This window comes from Phyllobates terribilis, unplaced genomic scaffold, assembly GCF_046119375.1.
Source record: "Phyllobates terribilis strain yellow unplaced genomic scaffold, ASM4611937v1 Scaffold_5__5_contigs__length_657084704, whole genome shotgun sequence".
In the NCBI taxonomy this organism is placed as follows: domain Eukaryota; kingdom Metazoa; phylum Chordata; class Amphibia; order Anura; family Dendrobatidae; genus Phyllobates; species Phyllobates terribilis.
The window spans coordinates 169,329,382-169,352,378 of NW_027362765.1; the positions used below are offsets into that span (position 1 = coordinate 169,329,382).

General features: G+C 42.9%; 1 protein-coding gene across 2 annotated transcripts in view; it reads right to left on the bottom strand.

The window, feature by feature from the left end:
• ZPBP2 (zona pellucida binding protein 2) overlaps window positions 1-22,997 on the bottom strand; it is a 160,627-nt gene that overhangs the window by 88,075 nt on the left and 49,555 nt on the right. For both annotated transcript variants that reach the window (XM_073681106.1, XM_073681105.1), the window contains exons 3-4: window positions 19,398-19,523; window positions 10,919-11,080 (exon numbers count right to left, since the gene is read on the bottom strand). In XM_073681106.1, coding sequence (XP_073537207.1) covers window positions 10,919-11,080; window positions 19,398-19,523 — 288 coding nt within the window. The remainder of the gene's footprint in view (window positions 1-10,918; window positions 11,081-19,397; window positions 19,524-22,997) is intronic.

Consider the following 22,997-nt stretch of genomic DNA (forward strand, 5'->3'; position numbering starts at 1 on the left):
TGCACAGGAGCCCTCTTCCCTCTGTGTCCACCAGTGGCAAAACCCTTTATAGTTACCAGTACACTGATACATTGGTTATACCTACTTTAAAAAACTCTTCCTTCACAATCTGAAGTCGATTTAAATGAGATTCTAGCCCAAATTGTTGAAGAGTAAAGTTACTCATATATTTTAGATATTTATACAGGCCCCCACATGCTCAGTTCTGCTGAACATAAATGTGCTTTCAATGGTAATGTGCAGTAAGTAGTGTTGAGCGATACCTTCCGATATCAGGAAATATCGTATCGGATTGGATCGGACCGATACTCAAAAAGTATCGGATATCGCCGATTCCGATACCGGAAACCAATGCAAGTCAATGGGACACTAATATCGGAATGAAAATAAACTCATTCTTTCCTTGTAGGTTAATTCTACATGAAGTAAAACAACTAAGAATAATGTAGAATGTATTATGCGAAAAGATGGCAATTCATCAGCGGCATGCACCGGTACCCGACAATTTACAACAGAAAGAATAGAGCACCACACATAGATTAGATAGATAGAAACATGTCAGTCACATATATATGAAGTACAGTGACAGTGTTGCTTACTGTACTTGTCATTTAGTGTAAAGGATTTATTAAAAAAAATAATAGTGTTTTCATGCACCGTCTCTTTAAAAAAGCCGGCCGGCAATTTAGCAGCGGTACCCGACAATTTATAACAGACAGAATAGAGCTTCACACATAGATTAGATAGATAGAAACATGTCAGTCACATATATATGAAGTACAGTGACAGTGTTGGTTACTGTACTTGTCATTTAGTGTAAAGGATTTATTTAAAAAAATAATAGTGTTTTCATGCACCGTCTCTTTAAAAAAGCCGGCCGGCAATTCAGCAGCGGTACCCGACAATTTATAACAGAAAGAATAGAGCATCACACATAGATTAGATAGATAGAAACATGTCAGTCACATATATATGAAGTACAGTGACAGTGTTGATTACTGTACTTGTCATTTAATGTTAAAATAAAGGATTTATTTAAAAAAAAATTGGCGTGGGGTTCCCCTTAATTTTAGTCTCTAGCGGAGGTTAAGCAGACAGCTGGGGCAGATGTTTGAAGCCTGGGAAGGGGGTAATACCCACGGAGCTTCCCAGGCTACTAATATCAGCCCCCAGCTGAATACATAGCCTTTACTATTAAAATGGGGGACCCCCCCCAAAAAAATGACGTGGGGTCCCCCCTAATTTAATAGCTAGCAAAGGCTAGGCAGACAGCTGGGGGCTGATATTAATAGCCCAGGAAGGGAGCCATGAATATTGGCCCCCTCCCAGGCTAGAAACACCAGCCGTCAGCCACCCCAGAAATGGCGCATCCATAGGATGCGCCAATTCTGGCACTTAGCCTCGCTCTTCCCACTGCCCTGTAGCGGTGGCAGTGGGGTTATAGGGCTGGGGTTGATGTCAGCTTATAATGCCAGCTGACATCAAGCCCAGGTTAGTAATGGAGAGGCGTCTATAAGACACCCCCATTACTAACCCCATAGTCAAAGTTAAAAAAAAACCACAAACACCCAGAATAAAGTCCTTTAATTGAAATAAACACACAATTCTTTATTGTTCTAAATTAAACCATACTTACCATCACGCCCATTCCAGCTGAAGCCAACGATCTCCTGCAATAAAAGTAAAATAATAAAGCAACCTCATCCTTACCTTTCCATGGTTCCCACGATGGCTCCAGCTCTGCTACATCGAGATGACAGGCTGGACCGCAGCAGAACGCTGCCATCCAGCCTGTCATCCCGCGGACACTGAGAAGCGCAGGCATGCTTGCGCTCCTCAGTGTCTCTCTGTGACGGCATCCAGATGAGCCGACAATGAACTCAGCTCACCTCATGCACGTCACTGACAGCGTGGGAGAATTCTCCTGCACTCAGCGCTTCAGCGTGAGAATTTTCCTATGCTGTCAGTGACGTGCATGAGGTGAGCCGAGTTCATTGGACATGACCTCGGCTCATCTGGATGCCGTCACAGAGAGACACCGCGCGCACCCGCACACATCGCACAGACATCGCGCACACCCGCACACACCAATCATGACGGGCTGATGGTCTGGGAGGTGAGGCTGACCTGTGTGGCCGTGGGAAAGTTCATGTGAGTTCATGCAATGCAGTCAAGCATGAACTCACATGAACCCTCTGAGGGCACCGCGGCTACTTCAAATGAACAGCTGATCGGCATCACCTGATACCTCAGCTGTTCATTTGAAATAACCGGCGGGAAAGCGCAGCACAGAACGGGAAAGCCGGCGGTGAAGTCTTTTCACTGCCGGCTTCCCCGCCCGGGTCCTTCGCTCCCCGCTCCTTGGTGCTGCGCTCCCCGCCCGGTCCTAACTTACGATTGGGATGGGAGGTGGCGAGGGGAGCGGAGGATCAGGGTGGGAGGCTGCGGGGAAGCAGTATGGGGCCGTGTGATTGTTTAAAAGCCGCCGGCTTTTAAACAATCAGGAGAATTCTCCCACGCTGGGATGGCATTCTGATGACAGGCTGGATCGCAGCTGAGCGCTGCCACCCAGCTTGTCATCCTTCAGAGACACTGCAGAGAACAGGCATTATGGGAACTTCCGATTCCGGTATTCGATATTGTAAAAGTATCGGAATTAAGTATCGGAATTCCGATACCGCGAATATCGGCCGATACCCGATATTTCAGTATCGGAATGCTCAACACTAGCAGTAAGCCAATATCAGACTCCACTGGTGGTGGCTTAACTTCTACAATAACAAATGTATTGGGCATTGTAATTCAACAAGCCTGACTCTTCTCTCTCCCGAGAGAAACTGATTGTACATATCTTATATGTCTCTGTGTGATTAAGCACATTTTGTATATTGTAGTACAAAAGCGCATTATCCGCAGTTCTAAAGACAGGGCTTTTCAGCGTCTGGCCAATATGCAGATGCGCTCCATGGACTTTTCCGGGGCAGCAGCGCATCCCGGCAATGCAACCTAATGCGAAGTCCAGCGCATGCGCGATCCAGCTGGAGTGCAAATGCATTCCAAGATCATTTCCTTGCTGGGGCTAAGGTCCGATGGAGTTGCAAACAACGTATCCGACACATGCACAATAGAACTGGAATGCAAATGCGTTCCAACAGCGCCTCATATCCACTTTAGAATTATTTTTGCCGCCACATCCATAGTCCCACCACATGATGTCTGATGGGCAACATTCCCACACACCCAGCCCAAAATCATATTGATTTTCAGCAACCTTCTGGACACCATGCTTACGCATGCACTGGAGCACCTTATACACATGCAAACTACATAGGAGCAGATATGGTTACATCTAAAGCTAAGTATTTATATTAGGGCTCATACTCATCTGCATGAAAAACGGAAAAGTGCAATCCGATAAAAACGTGTATTGCACTCTGCCCAATGTTAATCTAGGAGTCTCCGCTCATCTGCGTTTTTTTTTCTCAGCTGAAATCGGACTGAGAAAAAAATCGCAGCAATCTGCGACTGTCCTTGTGTCTCGGACGAGACTTGCCAATGGGTGCAATTAAAAAATCGGATGGCACTCAGACCATGATAGTGCCGTCCGATTGCAATGCAATTTTAACATGGGTTTTTACATAGAGGAATTCCTCTATGTCATTTACACATAATTTTCCAAGTAAATATTCTTCATTATATACAGTACAGACCAAAAGTTTGGACACACCTTCTCATTTAAAGATTTTTCTGTATTTTCATGACTATGAAAATTGTACATTCACACTGAAGGCATCAAAACTATGAATTAACAGATGTGAAATTATATACTTAACAAAAAAGTGTGAAACAACTGAAAATATGTCTTATATTCTAGGTTCTTCAAAGTAGCCACCTTTTGCTTTGATGACTGCTTTGCACACTCTTGGCATTCTCTTGATGAGCTTCAAGAGGTAGTCACCGGAAATGGTCTTCCAACAATCTTGAAGGAGTTCCCAGAGATGCTTAGCACTTGTTGGCCCTTTTGACTTCACTCTGCGGTCCTCACTCTGTGGTCCAGCGCACCCCAAACCATCTCGATTGGGTTCAGGTCTGGTGACTGTGGAGGCCAGGTCATTTGGTGTAGCACCCCATCACTCTCCCTCTTGGTCAAATAGCCCTTACACAGCCTGGAGGTGTGTTTGGGGTCATTGTCATGTTGAAAAATAAATGATGGTCCAACTAAATGCAAACCGGATGGAATAGCATGCCGCTGCAAGATGCTGTGGTATCCATGCTGGTTCAGTATGCCTTCAATTTTGAATAAATCCCCAACAGTGTCACCAGCAAAGTACCCCCACACCATCACACCTCCTCTTCCATGCTTCACAGTGGGAACCAGGCATGTTGAGTCTATCCGTTCACCTTTTCTACGTCGCACAAAGACACGGTGGTTGGAACCAAAGATCTCAAATTTGGACTCATCAGACCAAAGCACAGATTTCCACTGGTCTAATGTCCATTCCTTGTGTTCTTTAGCTCAAACAAGTCTTTTCTGCTTGTTGCCTGTCCTTAGCAATGGTTTCCTAGCAGCTATTTTACCATGAAGGCCTGCTGCACAAAGTCTCCTCTTAACAGTTGTTGAAGAGATGTGTCTGCTGCTAGAACTCTGTGTGGCATTGACCTGGTCTCTAATCTGAGCTGCTGTTAACCTGCGATTTCTGAGGCTGGTGACTCGGATAAACTTATCCTCAGAAGCAGAGGTGACTCTTGGTCTTCCTTTCCTGGGGCGGTCCTCATGTGAGCCAGTTTCTTTGTAGCGCTTGATGGTTTTTGCAAATGCACTTGGGGACACTTTCAAAGTTTGCCCAATTTTTCGGACTGACTGAACTTCATTTCTTAAAGTAATGATGGCCACTCGTTTTTCTTTACTTAGAATTTTTATTATAGCAAGAAAAAAGCAGCTAACAGTCTGTTCAGTGGGACTATCAGCTGTGTATCCACCTGACTTCTGCACAACACAACTCATGGTCCCAACCCCATTTATAAGGCAAGAAATCTCACTTATTAAACCTGACAGGGCACACCTGTGAAGTGAAGACCATTTCCAGTGACTACCTCTTGAAGCTCATCAAGAGAATGCCAAGAGTGTGCAAAGCAGTCATCAAAGCAAAAGGTGGCTACTTTGAAGAACCTAGAATATAAGACATATTTTCAGTTGTTTCACACTTTTTTCTTAAGTATATAATTCCACATGTGTTAATTCATAGTTTTGATGCCTTCAGTGTGAATGTACAATTTTCATAGTCATGAAAATACAGAAAAATCTTTAAATGAGAAGGTGTGTCCAAACTTTTGGTCTGTACTGTATATATGTGTATATATATATATATATATATATATATATATATAAATAGATACCTATAGATAGATAATAAATATTTGATTGAGATATATAATCAGTGTAGCTTACTGTACATGTATTTTAGTACAAAATAAATTATTTTCTGAAAAAAATGGTGTGGGGCTCCCCTAAATTTTAATAATAACCAGCAGAGGGAAAGCAGACAGCTGGATGTTTATAGCCTGGGAAGGGGGTAATAAACCATGTTGTTTCCCAGGCTATTAATATCAGCTCACAACTGTATACTTAGCCTTTATTGGTTATTAAAATATATAATTAATAACAAGCAAAGGCTGGGCAGACAGCTGCGGGCTGATGTTAATAGGCTAGGAAGGGGCCATGGATATTGGCTCCCTCCCAGACTAAAAACATCAGATCTCAGCCGCCCATAAAAAGTGCATCCATAAGATGCGCCAATTCTGGCGCTTAGCCTCTGCTCTTCCCACTTGCCTTGGTGAGGTGGCAAGTGGGGTAACAGGGTTGGGGTTAATGTCAGCTTTGTATTGGAAAAAGACATCAATCCCAGGGGTTAGTAATGCAGAGGCATCTATAAAACGCCCCCATTACTAACCCCATAGTCAAATTGTTAAATAAAATACAAACACCCAGAATAAAGTCCTGTATTATTATTATAGCGCCATTTATTCCATGGCGCTTTACATGTGATAGGGATATACATAGCAAAATCATTTACATAATCTTAACAAAACGAGTCAGTGACTGGTACAGGAAGAGCGAGGACCCGGCCCGCAAGGGCTCACAGTCTACAAGGGATGGGTGAGGATACAGTAGGTGGGGGTAGAGGATGTCATGCAGTAATGTGGTGGAGCGGTGGTTACTGCAGGTTGTAGGCTTGTCGGAAGAGGTAGGTCTTCAGGTTTCTTTTGAAGGCTTCCATGGTAGGCGAGAGTCTGATGTGTTGAGGTAGAGAGTTCCAGAGTAGGGGGGATGCACAGGAGAAATCTTGTATGCGATTGTGGGAAGAGGAGATAAGAGGGGAGTAGAGAAGGAGATCTTGTGAGGATCGGAGGTTGCGTGCAGGTAAGTACCGGGAGACTAGGTCACAGATGTATGGAGGAGACAGGTTGTGGATGGCTTTGTTTGCCATGGTTAGGGTTTTGAACTGGAGTCTCTGGGCAATGGGGAGCCAGTGAAGGGATTGACAGAGGGGAGAGGCCGGGGAATAGAGGGGGGACAGGTGGATTAGTTGAGCCGCAGAGTTTAGGATAGATTGGAGGGGCGCATGAGTGTTGGAAGGGAGGCCACAGCGCAGGAGGTTGCAGTAGTCAAGGCGGGAGATGATGAGGGCATGCACTAGTGTTTTTGCAGAGTCTTTGCTGAAGAATGCACGGATCCGGGAGATGTTTTTGAGTTGGAGTCGGCAGGAAGTGGAAAGGGCTTGGATATGTGGTTTGAAGGAGAGATCAGAGTCCAGGGTTACCCCAAGGCAGCGAGCTTGTGGGACTGGGGAGAGTGAACAGCCATTGACGTTGATGGATAGGTCAGATGGGGGATATGAATGAGAGGGTGGAAAGATGATGAACTCTGTTTTATCCATGTTGAGTTTTAGAAATCATTTGAAATAATGATACAGACTCCTTCATTGAATCTACATTTATCAAAAAGCCTTATACTCATCTTTACGCCCAATCCATTGAAGCTCATGTCACCTGTAAACAAAATAAAATAATAAAGCAACATAATACTCACCTGTCCCCAACGGGAAGATAATAATCCATTGGTCCATAGATGACTCTAGCACTGCTACATCTAGATGGCAGACTGAATAGCTGCATGATGCGACTATATAGACTACCATCCAGCAGAGACACTGAGCTGCGGGTGCTTGCGCAGCTAAGTGCCTCGAGGTGACATGATAAAGTTGAGGGGGGTTCATATCCAATGAACGCTGTTCACCTCACTGATGTCACCACGTGAGAAAGTTCTCAAGCTCACGGTGCCATCAGAGAGGTCAGCAGAGTTCTGAGCCAATGAACTCCTTTCACTTCAATGATGTCAGTGCGAGCGCCATGGGAAAGTTCTCACCGTGCTCGTGCTGAGGTTGAGAAACAGTTGTTTTTTGTTTTTTTTGTATATAGAGTATGAAGAGCACTCGTGTAAAATATAAAAGGGCAAATGATAAACAATAATTTAAAACCAAAAACAATGGGAGGTAAAAAAAGAAAAACCTAAAGCTTGCTGTGCCACTGGTATTGGCACCCTTTACATTAATTTAGTATGGAAACACATTTTGACTCGCCTGTGGTAAATCACAAAATAGATTCACCTGTGATTAATTGTCACAGGTGACAATAATGATGACTTACTTCAGTGTTTTAAAAAGCTACAAGGTATGCCCTTTTCCTTTGTCACAATGGTGAAGACAAAGGAGCTGTCTGAGGACATCAGAACTGCTATTATTAACAAACACAAGACTTCCAAAGGTTATATGGACACCTCCAAAGACCTTGGTATCCCAGTTTCAACAGCATGCAGTTATTAAGAAGTTTGCCAAGAATTGAACCGTCAAGAACCTCCCTGGACGTGGGGAAAAGAGGAAAATTGACAAGAGATGTCTTCGAAGGTTGGTGTGAATGGTGCAAAAAAGCACCACGTCAAACATCAATCATGAAGGCCAATCTGGAACAGTCTGGGGTCGAGGTTTCAACAAGTACCATACGCCGCACAATAAACCAAGCAGAGCTTTATGGGCGAAGGCCAAGGAAGAAACCATTGCTGAACAAAAGACACAAAAAGGAACGATTGATCTTTGCCAAAGAGTACTTTGAGAAACCACAATCCTACTGGGAAAATGTTCTGTGGACAGATGAAACAAAAATAGAGCTTTTTGGCAATACAAAGCAACAGTTTGTTTATCAACAGTTAAGCATTGTGGAGGATCCATAATGCAGTGGAGTTGCTTTGCTGCATCCAGTATTGGAGGCCTTGACCGTATCACAGGAATCATGAAATCAGAGAATTATCAAGAGATGTTAGAGCAAAATGTCCTACCCAGTGTAAGAAAACTTGGTTTGAGCCGAAGATCATGGGTCCTCCCGTAAGACAATGACCGAAAGCACACATCCATAAGTACACAGTAATGGTTGAAAAAGAAAAAATGGACGGAGTCTCAATCCCATTGAAAATCTTTGGAGTGAGCTGAAATCTGCCATTGGGAAAAAGAACCCTGCAAACATTCAAGAGCTTGAACAAACTGCAAAGGAAGAGTGGGAGAAAATTCCAGCTGAGAAGTGCAAAAAGATTATAGATGCTACAAGAAATGTTTGGAGGCTGTCAGTAATGCCAAAGGGTGTGCAACCAAGTATTAATTATGGGTGCCTTTATTGCTGCACATGCTGTTTATTCTGTTTTTTCTTTGAAATTGCAACATGGAAGTTGAAAAACAATGTTTTATTGTTGTATTACTTTGGACCACTAATTAAAAAATTCTGAGACTATAACCTTGGAACATTTCCATTTATATCTGAAGATATTGTACAGTCTATGAAAAAAATGAAGAGGTGCCAATAATGGTGAACAGCACTGTAGATGACATCCGATTTCTGAAGACTCACAGAATGTAGAAGATGGAGAAATTTTGTGTTCCTTCTTCTCCTCACAGTCTGCTCAGATTCTCGTATCCGAGGCAATTGGATCACACTATGCTGAAATTCGAATCAAACTCGGATCAGAGCTCGATCAGAGTGTCATTAGAATAATCGACCCGATTCTCAGATGAGAAAATCTACGGTCTTGTGATCCTAGCCTCTGTCAGTGATAAAAAATCAGCCATCCGCATTGCCCCAATGAATAACATGGGTCAGTGTGCAATCTGATAAAAAAATCGGAGAGCATTCTTCCAATGGACTATAAGATGCATTACCCCCCCCAAATTCTGGAGGAAAGTGGAGGGTGCAGCTTATAGGCCGGATGTACCTGGCTGTGGCTATGGTGGCGGAGGGGAGAAGCGGGTCACAGGAAGCAGGAGTGGCGCTGGGGCTAACACGTGTGTTCGCAATTAAAGTGAATATGAACTGCTCCCCGCGCCCATAATCCCGAACCCCTCTCTAAACTGAAGCCGGTGCAGAGAGGTGGGCAGAACTACGGGCGTGGGGGCAGTGCCTGTTGGATTTCTTCAATAGCGGGCACACATGTTATCTGCAGCCGCTGGCTTCCTGCAGCGGCTGGGCGATCATGTGTCCACTATTAAGGAAAATGAATATTCACTGCTCACCCCGCCCATAGTCCCGGGCAGGCAGCAGAATGTTCTCCACGGTGTCTTCAGACTCTGTCATGTCTGTCACATGTACTCAGTGTGAACCTGCCCTCATCCATGAAGAGCACAGGGCGAGAATGTGGAATCTGCCAATGTTGGTGTTCTCTGACAAATGCCAATCGCCCTGCAAGGTGTTGGGCTGTAATCTCAACACCCACTTGTGGATGTCAGGCCCTCATACCACCCTCATGGAGTCTGTTTCTGACAGTTTGAGCAGACACATGGCTAGTAGTGACCTGTTGGATGTCATTTTACAGGGCTCTGACACTGCTCCTCCTTGCACAAAGGAGGATGTAGCGGTCCTGATACTGGGTTGTTGCCCTCCTATGGCCCCCTCCACATCTCCTGGTCTACTGGCCTATCTCCTGGTACAGAATCTGCTCCATGCGCTGGACACTGTGCTGACAAGACACATCTACCCTTCTTGTCACAGCTCGCATTGATGTGCCATCCAGGATGAGCTGCACTACCTGATCAACTACTGCGGGTTGTAGACACTGCCTCATGCTACTGTGAGAGGCGGTGAGAGCAATGACCACATGGGCTGTTCCTCAAACAAAGTACATTTTAATTATTAGATCTTGAAATAATAATAAGTTCCACAATTGGATGTGTTAAAAAATGTTCCTGTACTGAGATAATCTTATAAATGTGTCCCTGCTATGTGCTGTCTTATTTGTTTTGTTCGACCAAGCGGGAACATTGTCCATCTATAAACAAAGCTCCTCAACAGGGAAGGAAGCATAAGAGACTGTACAGACAACACAGTAAGTCAGTGATGTAGGAACTTCAGCTGCCGCTCAGTTTGATTTATGATAAGCTCACAGAGATGGAGACACGGCAAAAAAACTCGCTCCTGTGATAAACCAGGCAGGGAAATGTGTTACCGCACAGAAAGAAGTAGATCCGAGTGACTGCTGTGTCGTCTGTATTCTCACTTGTCATAAGTGAATTATGTTTCCTCCCCTGGCAGGAGCTGTGGTATGTGACGACCATAAATCTTGTTGATTGTGAGCCCTCGTGGGCAGGGTCCTCTCTCCTCCTGTGACTCTTTTTTTCAAATTATTGTACTTGTTGTTTGCTATGTATACCCCTTTTCACATGTAAAGCGCCATGGAATTAATGGCACTATAATAAAAAATAATAATAATAATTCCAGAGGGACTGAATTGCCATTATCAGCTAAATTTTTTGACAAGTCTTGATAACAGGTGTGACCAAGAAAGTTTCCTTCTGTAGCATAATCAAGTTTTCATTCTTACCAAGAACAACAAATTCATAGGACATAAATGTCTCCTTTTCCTTTGTAATATCGCTGTTGACGCTCTTATAACTCAGTGTGCAGCTGTACGACCCAGACATGGATGTATCAAAAGTCTTCAGCATGAGCTTTCCTGTTTGGGTTAGATTCATGTTACTGTGCCCTGAAACAAAAACAGGAAATGAGTTGTCGCTGACAGCTGGAATATACTGATGCATGATATGTAGAGGAGGCTATGCAAACAGTTCCAGTAAAGTCACAATCTGCAATATGTCTTGACTAGTCAGCCATGAAAGGTCACTTTATGCTTGTGGAGTCAAAAGCTGCAAGTTATATTAGCTGACAGCTGTGAAGTGGCATTTCAGATGAATCCCACAGACACCAACAACTTGGGTACTCGAGTAACCTACTTATGAAGGTCCTTTCATGTCAGAAGGTGTTAACCACAATTTACTAGCCGGTATCGGCCCTGCTGGTCTAGAGGCTTATTTCTGCTAGTGTGCAAAATAGCTAATAGATTACATATTGGTATCTATTTGACAGAGTGAAGACCTGTGGAATGAATATGGCATAAAATATTATGAATCTCCGGTATTTATGGGCTAAAGTAATGTCATTAGAGGTTGTAGGCCACACTGTAAATGGTGCTCAGGAATATTGGATTAGGCTGGATTAGGGTACTAAGTACAGTGGTGGCCAAAAGTATTGGCACCCCTGCAATTCTGTCAGATAATACTCCGTTTCTTCCTGAAAATGATTGCAATCACAAATTCTTTGGTATTATTATCTTCATTTAATTTGCTTGCAAGGAAAAAAACACAAAAGAGAATGAAGCAAAAATCAAATCATTGATCATTTCACACAAAACTCCAAAAATGGGCAAGACAAAAGTATTGGCACCCTCAGCCTAATACTTGGTTGCACAACCTTTAGCCAAAATAACTGCGAACAACCGCTTCCGGTAACCATCAATGGGTTTCTTACAATGCTCTGCTGGAATTGTAGACCATTCTTCTTTGGCAAACTGCTCCAGGTCCCTGATATTTGAAGGGTGCCTTCTCCAAACTGCCATTTTGAGATCTCTCCACAGGTGTTCTATGGGATTCAGGTCTGGACTCATTGCTGGCCACCTTAGAAGTCTCCAGTGCTTTCTCTCAAACCATTTTATAGTACTTTTGGAAGTGTGTTTTGGGTCATTGTCCTGCTGGAAGACCCAAGACCTCTGAGGGAGACCTAGCTTTCTCACACTGGGCCCTACATTATGCTGCAAAATTTGTTGGTAGTCTTCAGACTTCATAATGCCATGCACACGGACAAGCAGTCCAGTGCCAGAGGCAGCAAAGCAACCCCAAAACATCAGGGAACCTCCACCATGTTTGACTGTAGAGACCGTGTTCTTTTCATTGAATGCCTCTTTTTTTTCCTGTACACTCTATGTTGATGCTTTTTTGCCAAAAAAACTCTACTTTTGTCTCATCTGACCAGAGAACATTCTTCTCCAAAACGTTTTAGGCTTTCTCAGGTAAGTTTTGGCAAACTCCAGCCTGGCTTTTTTATGTCTCAGGGTAAGAAGTGGGGTTTTCCTGGGTATCCTACCACACAGTCCCTTTTCATTCAGACGCCGACGGATAGTACGGGTTGACACTGTGGTACCCTCGGACTGCAGGGCAGCTTGAACTTGTTTGGATGTTAGTCGATGTTCTTTATCCACCATCCGCACAATCTTGCGTTGAAATCTCTCGTCAATTTTTCTTTTCCGTCCACATCTAGGGAGGTTAGCCACTGTGCCATGGGCTTTAAATTTCTTGATGACACTGCGCACGGAAGACACAGGAACATTCAGGTCTTTGAAGATGGACTTGTAGCCTTGAGATTGCTCATGCTTCCTCACAATTTGGTTTCTCAAGTCCTCAGACAGTTCTTTAGTCTTCTTTCTTTTCTCCATGCTCAATGTGGTACACACAAGGAGGGAGGACAGAGGTTGAGTCAACTTTAATCCATGTTAACTGGCTGCAAGTGTGATTTAGTTATTGCCAACACCTGTTAGGTGCCATAGGTAAGTTACAGGTGCTGTTAATTACACGAATTAGAGAAGCATCACATGATTTTTCAAACAGTGCCAATACTTTTGTCCACCCCCTTTTTTAGGTTTGGGGTGGAATTGTATCCAGTTTGGCTTTAGGACAATTCTTTTTGTGTTTTTTCATTGAAGACAAATTAAATGAAGATAATAATACCAAAGAATTTGTGATTGCAATCATTTTCAGGAAGAAACTGTGTATTATCTGACAGCATTGCAGGGGTGCTAATACTTTTGGCCACCACTGTATATGGGGGACATTTCAATAGTTTTTCAGATTTCGGTTCACTCTGAGGAGCACTTGGCATGTGCTTGCAATTTATCGTCAAGTATAAAGCTTGCTGTTTGTGTTAATTTACGTGCCGGAGCGAACAGCTTTCCTCTAATGAAACTCCCTAAGGCTATACCAAGGATTATGATAGGCTTGCTGTGTGATCAAGCAGGAAATACGCATTTGAAGGATGCCCTTTGTTTGCTCGGTGCCCAGTGCTCTCACACGTCCAATAACCACGGCAAATTGACGAATATAATTATCTACATGGGGCCATAACATCTAACCAGATTCAGGCTAGCTCCAGAACCCAGACCTTATCCTATAGTGTAGTGTAGGACCTACATTATATTCTCCCCTACCTAACACAAATGTATAAACTTCTAAGTACATCATACCTGTCACTAGACATAAATATGTAATATTTTCAACTGATGTGAATGCCGCTGCTCTCCTGAAATTGGCATTGTTTTTTTTTTTGTTCCTGTGCCTGTCCGTCCTTTAGCTATCACCCCATCTTCCTATTTGCGACTTAAATGCAAATCTAGTTTTGCTATCCCAAGAGTGTGATCTTCATAAAGACTCTCACAGAGAAGGGTTGAGGACCACTCCCCATTGGCTAATAAGAATACATTTACATAAAGGAAAGAGGGGGAGCAGGAAGAAAAAATGCTAGATTCAGGAGAACGGTGATATTTACCCCAAGTAAAAAAAAAAAAAAAACAGATTTATGGCATGTGACAGGTCCTCTTTATATTTATTTAGCATAAAGTATTTATCTGAAAAATCTTGAGCAAAATGACCAGACCATCAGTAGATTGGACTGGTACACATTTGACGCAAATCTCTGCAATGCCCTGGCAAAAAAATAGCTCAAATCTCAAAGAAGTTGTTTGTGATGAGACAGTTCCTGTAACCTTTTTCTAACATTTGATGTACACGTACATCATGATTGAGAAGGTCTTTCTCCAAATGCTATACATGTACATCATAATGTTCGGGTGGATAAAAGTTCTTGGATCAACTTACAGCTATGCTCCCGTATTTATAGCCTGTGTCAGTGCCAGCAATGTCACTGGCTGTTTCACCCCCAAGATGCTTTGGTCAATAGTGACTGCGGCATCTTGGTGATTGTTTCACTCTTTCACCCCATTAGCTCTCCAACAACTTGATTGTGGTCTGCTGAAGGTTGGCACGGCAACCCTCTGGGTCTGACAACTGGAGTGGTCTATTTAGTTTAAAGGGATATTTACATCTCCAAGATCCTATCCCAATATGTAGTAGGTGTAATAATAATATTATTAGCAAATACCTCAAATTAGAAATGTAGTATAGTTCTTCATTCGCTATGTCGCATGTGTAGAGAGCATTGCAGTAGCTTAGGTATCCATGGCTACGACCACTTATATAGTGACAGTTAGTTAGATGTTAGTGGTCATAATCATGGGTACCTAAGCTACTGCAATGCCCTGTTCATGGGATAAGCGACATAGCGAATCAGAACTATACTAGATTTCTAACATTATTATTATTAGCGTATGTGTGCATGTTCAGGTTTTGATTGCAGAAATTTCTGCAAGGTTTCTGTATCTCTTGGCAGGAAAAACGCTGAGGCAAAAACACGCATTTTGCCGTGATTTTTAGGCATTTTTTATGCGTTTTTGATCCATATTTTCATTCTTTTCTTATGCGTTTTTGTACAGTAATGAATGCTTTTTGGAGCTAAATAAAGATATTTGAAAAAAGAAAGTGGGACATCGCTTTATCCCTTGGATTACTTTCAGACCTGGGGTGAGTATATTGGTTAATGTAAATGATTAAAGAATGTGTCTGTTGTATTTCAAATAAGGTGTTTTATTCTCAGTGTGTGTGCTTATTTAACTCTTTACTTAGGTTTAGTAATGAGAGTGTCTGATTGACACCTCTTCATCACTAAACAAAGGGCTAGGTGTCAGCTAATACCATAAACCTTAATTCCATTGGCATTCCCATTCATGTCATTTCTGGGGCAACTGAGAGCTGCTATTTTTAGCCTAGGAAGGTGCCATTAGGCAAGCATGTTCCCTGGCTATTAATAACAGCTCACAACTGTTTGATTAGCCACTATGTCTCCACGATCAGCAACCAGCAGCGCTTTGGATGCAGCGTATTTTAGCTGCGTCCAAAACATTGTGTTCTAGTGCCGCACTTTTATTGTCAGTTCATACGGATCTACCGCATGTAATGACATTTCAATCGCAGTCTTCGCTACAGAAATTTACATGCTGCGGGTGAGTTTGGGTACATGCCCACGATCAGGAACCGCTGTGGGTTTGAAGCTACATGTTTATGCAGCATCAAACCTGCAGCGGCCAGATGTTACAGCATAGTGGATGGGATTTCTAGAAATCCCATGTCCACTATGTTTGCATCTGAGGCTAACATCACCTGCGGATACAGATATGCGGCGCGTCTTTCAGGACCGCAGCATGCAAAATTCTCTTGCGGAGTCACTAGTCTTTGCAACATAAATTTGAACACTAGATTGTATTGAATTGTATTGAATGTGATAAATCCGCATGGTTCAGTGAACACATGCGGATTTACCTGTGTTCAATAGAACGCAGCGTTTTGGACGCAGCAAAAATATGATGTGTCCAAAACACTGCTACAACCAGATTGTGGGCACATAGCCTAAAATTAAAAACAATGTTGTGGGCTCCCGCACCATTTTCACAACCAGTAGAGGGAAAGCCGACTGCTGGGAGCCGATATTTGTAGCCGGGGAAGGGGCCATTAGCCAAAAATGTTCCATGGCTATTAGAACAGCCCAAACAGCTGTTTGCTTAGCCTTTACTGGCTATATTACAGGAGGACCCCCCCAAAAAATGACGTAGGGTCCCCCTAGAAAATCTAACCAGCAATGGCTAAACAGACAGCTGTGAGCTGATATTAATAGTCAGTGAAGGGGCCATGGATACTAGCCCCCTCCGAGGCTAATAATATCAGCTCTCAGCGGCCCCAGAAATGATGCATCCATAAGATGATGCAAATCTGGCACTTATCCTCCACTCTTCCCACTTGCCCTGGTGGCAAGTGGGGTAATAGGGTTAGGGTTCATGTCAGCCTTATATTGACAGCTGACTTGAAGCCCAGGTAAGTAATGGAGGGCGTCTATAAGATGCACCCATTACTAACCCCGTAGTAAGGTTTTTGAAGTTTTTCAAATAAAAACATGGCCAGAATAAAGTCTTTTATTTTAAATAAAATTCCACACGGTTTTAATCTTTTATTTAAAAATTAAAAACACCATATACTCACCTGATGCTCATTCCCTGAAGCCCTTGTCTCCTGTAAAAAAAAACAAAAATCAAAAACAACAATATCCTTCACCTGTCCGTCGTGATGACGTAATCCACAGTGTTCCATGACGATCCGGGTCACTTCTACAGCAGCCACATCAGCAATCACATATGTGACTGTTGTAGAAGACAGCACTGTATACACTGAGAGGAGTGTAATCACTCCTGCCAGTGTACATTGCTGCGTTGCTGGGACTGATTTCACAGAAGTTCATCAGCTGAAGAGCTCCCATGACCTCACTTGGGAAAATTGCATGGGAAAATTCTGACGCAGCACCGATGCAATAAGTGAGGGCACCGGAGCTCGTCAGCTGATCTTCAGCTGATGAACTCCGGTGAACTCAGTCCTGCAGCGCAGCGCTATACACTGCTGGGAGCAATCACGATCACCGTGGGACATCGGGGTGACGGCAGATAGGTGAGAATAAAGTGTTTTTTATTTTAATATATATTTATTTGTACTTTTTTTTTAACACAGTGCACAAATGCCGGCTGAGGAGACTACTTCTCCCCTCAGCCACACCTGCTTTCGCTATTGTAAGCTGAAGCGGCCATCCGATGATGAGAGTAGTACTCTCCCACAGGCAATTCTTTGTCCGTTTTTGACTCATTGACTTGAATTGAGTCAGTCAAATCCGCAGCAAACATTCGCAGCAAATCCGCAAATATTATTATACCTGCGTATTTGCCGTGGATTTGACTCAATTCAAGTCTATGGGTGAAAAACATTCCAGAAACGCCCAAAGAATTGACATGCAGCAAATTTAAACACAATGACAATCCTGACAGGAAAATTCCTGATCATGTGCACAGCACTTGAGGATTGTCATCGCATTAGCTGGCACATGGATTACCTACCGGTTTTGGTGCATTTCCCCATAGAAAAAATGCAGCCAAAACGCATAAAAAATGCACAGTGTGCACATAGCCTTACACCTACTACATATTGGGATATGCGAGAGAATTGGATCACACTCAGATGACACTCAGATCAAACTCATTAGTATAATCAGCCGTTTCTCTCAAATGAGGGAATCGATGGCCGTATGACTCCAGTCTTAGGCTCTGCAATTGTAATATGGCATAATCTATTCCACCCAAATTTGTACTCCAAGAATCAAATAGCATTCCTTCCCTTCTGACCCCGCTGTATGACTTACAGATAGGACCGTGAATGGGATATTGCATCACTCAGGAGAAAATGAGTAACAAATTATCTGGCTCATTTTCTCATATTACACCTTGAGAAATTTTAAAAAAATTGGGGCTAAATAAACATTTTAGAGGTAAAGACTGAATTTTTCATTTTTTCATTCTGCTTTACTCTAATTCCTATGAAGCACCTGAAGGGATTAACACGCTTCCTGAATGCGGTTTTGAATACAATGAGGGATGTCATTTTTAAAATCGAGTCACTTTGGGGTTTTTTCTAATATATAAATCACTTCAAAAATGAATTGGGCCCTAAAAAAATAGGATATGGAAATTGCTTCTAAACTTACAAACTGACATCCTAAAAAATAGAGGTATGTAGACACATGGCAAATGTTAGTTATAATCTATTTTGTGTGGCATGATTTTTCAAATCTGGGGGAAATTTCTGATATTTTCAGAATTTCAAAACTTAATGATCTAAAGTTTATTAGTACATAAAGAAACACATCAGATTAGAAAATGGGGCCTGGTCAGGAACATCAAAACTGGTAGCTAAGGGAAAGGGTTTAAGACTGATGTAAATGTGGTCTATTTCAGAATAATTTTGTATGCATTTCTAGAACAGAAACATTGGTATTCTGCACTTCAAAACTTAATTATGCTTTTTTACATGCATTTTTCAGGCTACCAAAAGAAGCCAATAGAAAAAAATACACCCAAAAAAGCACAGTTCTTTAATTGCACAGTGGTCATGAGTTAAAGTGTATGAAATCACATACACTTCGTAAGGCTTCATTCAGATGTCAGTGTTTTTCACGTACGCAAAAAAAAAAATGTTACCAGTTTTATCAGTATTTTGGATGAATGTTTTATAAGTATTTGGTCAGTGTGTCATCAGTGTTTTTCACGTATGGATAAATTACCAAACTCCTATCCTTTGCCATTTTAAACACAGACAGCACATGGATTGTACACGGATGCCATCCCTGTGCAGTATGTGTTTTTCAAGGACCCATAGACTTGTATTTGCACTTTTCATCTGTGCTGACAGAAAACAATGGACGTCTTCATGATTTTTGCACAGACATATGGTCAGTGAAAAAAAAAAGCCCGGACATGTGAACAGCTCCATAGACTATAATGGATTGGAGAAAAACACTGATAGCACACGTACGTGTAACAGACATCTAAACGATGCCTTAAACATAGCAGATTTTCTACACAAAAAAATACAGCAGAAAAAACGTGTTTACGTTATGTGGGTTTATGGCCTTAAACATAAGAAAACTGTAAATTTGGTAATCATACTCACCTGCAAAATAATGTTAACTTGTCATTTTGAAGCAATCCGAGTAACAATTGCATGATTTTTCACCATTTTAACTCACAGAATATTTCCTCTTTTAAGCATGGTAAATTAAATGGTGAAATTCATAACTACAGCTTGTCTTGCAAAAAAAAAAAAACTTTCTTATAAGTAAATTGGAGGAAAATTAAACAAGTTATGGCTCATGAAAGACTAAAACAAAAGACTAAAGTGAGAAAACTAAAAATGGTTGCACTGGGAGGCCGTTAAAGATGTTAATTCAATAATGTGCTAAGTTTAACATGCTGGTCAATATTATGTACTCACTTATAAGGCTCATTCCATTAGGTCCTATCCACATGAAGACTGGATCGATGGTTTCTTTTTCTGCAGTATCTAGATCCATACATGCAAGGAACGGGCTGTCTTTCAGCATCTTGACATATATCATGACTGTAAGGCAATACAAATGACTACACACTTTAGATTTATTATAATTTTTTTCAGCTAGTTTTTACCCTTAAAGAAGACCTGTTACTTCCTCAAAAAATTGAGTTAAACAACTGGTAAAAATCCCTGCGCACCCCTGGCTCGGATGCGCTTTTCTGTTTTGTGCTACACTGCTTCATTGCAGAGATATTCACATTTGGGCCTTTTTGAAGGGCAGTATGTGAAATCTCTTCTTCCAGTTCAACTAGGTGTTTCTTCAGTTTTCTCTGGGGGCGTGCACTTTTACTCCTTACTCCCAGACACTGCCAATCACTGATTTAGCAGTCTCAGACACTGCAGAGCTGTGATTGGCAGCATCTGGGGTGAAAGTTCATATCTCCAGACAAGACTCTGAAGAAACACCCAGTTGAACTACAAGCAGAGATTTCACATACTGCTCTCCATAAGCAACATATGTGAATATATCTGCAATGGAGTGACACAGCTCAAAATGGGATAAATGGCAGATTCATGTTGATGGCCATATGTGTCTGGTGAGGAGGCTGACAGCATGCTATATAAGGTGTTAGGTGCTATTGAACAATTAACCACAATTGTCTCTTTGTGCCTTGTAGGCTAATAGTATGGAGGACCTGTCTTTATATCATGTTCCCATTAAAAAGATGTTCCCATTAATATCCAACTTAATGGTAGTATTTCTTTCAAAGTACTTTTAATGTGTAGTTTACTTGAAGAGCTGTCAGGAAAAGGGGTTGTCTAGTTTAGGAACCCATTTTTATATACTCTATTAAACAATTTGGAGTTAATAATGGAGGTCTCTGGTCAGGATTATCATCTCTTGGCCAGAGTGGAAAGTGATTACAAAAAGGACCATACAGGGGGTTGCTAGGCTCTGACAACACTTTATAATTAGTGTTGAGCATTCCGATACTGAAATATTGGGTATCGGACGATATTTGCGGTATCGATACTTAATTCCGATACTTTTGCAATATCGTATACCGGAATAGGAAGTTCCCATAATGCAATGAGCCAGTTTCATTTTATTCAGCCAATGAGGATCCTAAGAAGTGTGGGCACATCCTGTTAGGCATGTAGGCATCTTAACTAATGGCATGGCTGTGATTGGCTGCTGAAATGATGTCATGATGCACTATAAAAGCCGCCGGCGCCATTTTGAGCTCCCTCTGCTGTGAATTCAGTTAGGGATAGGACGCTGTTGTTCTGAGGGACAGTTTTAGCTACCTATTTGGTCTATTCTGCTTTACCCAAGCTACTTTATAAATCGCTGTGCCTTGCAGCGCTAGTGCACAGTTCTCTGTGCTGTTCACCGCTGTCTGCAAGGTCTGTGTGTGTGAGTGCAGCTCACCCTGTAGTGTGTGCTTCAACCACATCTGGTTGTAGTGCACTCAGTGTGTGTCACTGCCTCATACATTGTCCTTTTTTGCCAATTCATAATTTTTCCTGATATCTCCTATTAGTGTGGTGGTTCCATCCGTATTCAGCTAAATTGGTTCCAAACACACTATATAGGAGTAGTTAGAGGAGCCTTTCTGCAGCATTGGGCAGCCCCAGCCAGATTAGTATTAGCCTATTTTTTGTAGCCTCATCTATTGCATTGTAGGTTACCTTCCTACATTGTAATAGCTACAAAAAGTTTGTGATACTACCGGTATTACATCTTTAGGCACATCCAGTGTCTTTTTGTGACAAAAAAAACCTAAATAAAGGTCACCAAACACTCCACTTTACAGTTGTGTAGGCCACATTAGCTCATATTAAAGTCTAGTCCACACTTTATAAAATTAGTGTTTCTTATACCTGTTAGCAGCTGTTCAGGAATAAGCACACGAAGCCCTTAGTACTTTTCTGCCTATCTTTATCAGTCTACCAAGATGAAGAAGGCAGGGAGTAAGGCATGTGGTCGTGGAGTTTCTGCAGGGAGAGGACGTGAGGATTCTGTGCCTGCAGGGAGAGGACGTGGGGATTCTGTGCCTGCTGCGGGCACCAGTGACTCAGCATCCCCCAGTTTTACCAGGGAACAGTCCTTTATGCGCAGCTTTGTAGGAGCTAGCCGTACCCCACTGCTGCGGGAGGACCAAATTGAAGCCGTTGTCGGATGGATGGCAGCTAACGTATCGACTTCAATTAGTTCCAGATCCTCTCAGGTCCTGAGCACTGAAGAGCACCCATCTGTCTCTTCACCACCTGCCAAATTGCCCAGGCAGTCAGAGAGCCCTGGACAGGAGCCATCTCTACTTCTGTTCTCTGAATCTCTTGGCTTGGAAAGAGGGGGCCAGCCAAGCAGAATTCGAGAATTTGAAAAAGACGTAGTATGCAGTGATGCGCAACCGTTTTGTCTCTCTGAATCTGAAGAGGCGGGTGGGCCAGTGCCTATAGTCAGCAGCACACCTCAGTACGCATCTGATGATGAGACTCAGGTGCCACTTTCTGGTGCGTACTGTGCTGTCGAGGCTACCCAGGAGAAGCAGTTGTTTGAAGAGGGTGGTGTAGATGATGAGGTCTTTGACCCATCATGGCGTGAGGGACAGGAAGGTGGTGGGAGCAGCTCTGAGGAAGAGATTCCCCGAACAGCCCAAAAAGGAGGGAGAGGGAGGGGGCAGACTTGGTTGCCTGTAGCCTCCACTTCGGCACCCATTAGGAGCATGGCTCTTCCAAAATCCAAAGCGGGTGCTCCCAAGACTTGCAGTGCCTGGTCCTTTTTTGACACAGTTGCAGATGACATTTGCTTTGTCAAATGCAAGCTGTGTAATCAGAAGGTGAAAAGAGGGAAAAGTGTCAGCAACCTCAATACCACAAATATGTGGAAACATGTGCGGACCAAGCACGTGGTGGAGTTACAAAAACACACTGAAGACCTAGGCCAACCTACAGCGCCACCTACCACCTCTTCAGCTCGTGTTGTAGCCTCTTCCTCCAGCTCACACACAGCTGGTTCGGCTTCCTCACAGGATCGCCATGGAAGAATCTCTGGCACTGTTGTACAGAGACACAGTGTAACTCCACCCACAGCACCACTTTCCCAGTCATCCTCACACTCCCAGGCCAGTCTACAGCCATCGTTAGCACAGGCATGGGAGAAAAGGCGCCCATACTCGGCAAACCACCCCCGAGCACAGGCTCTGAATGCTGGCATTGCTAAACTACTGGCCCTTGAAATGCTATCATTCAGGCTGGTGGAGACTGACACCTTCCGTAACTTTATGGCATTGGCAGTCCCACAATACAACGTGCCCAGCCGCTTTTATTTCAGCAGGCAAGCCGTCCCTGCCCTGCAACATCATGTCGAGGGAAAAATTAAACATGCGCTACAAAACGCCGTCAGTAGCAAGGTCCACCTGACCACCGATGCGTGGACCAGTAAGCATGGACAGGGACGATACCTTTCCCTCACTGCCCATTGGGTAAATGTTGTGGAGCCGGGTACAGATCTTGAGAGTGGCGCTGTACGTGTTC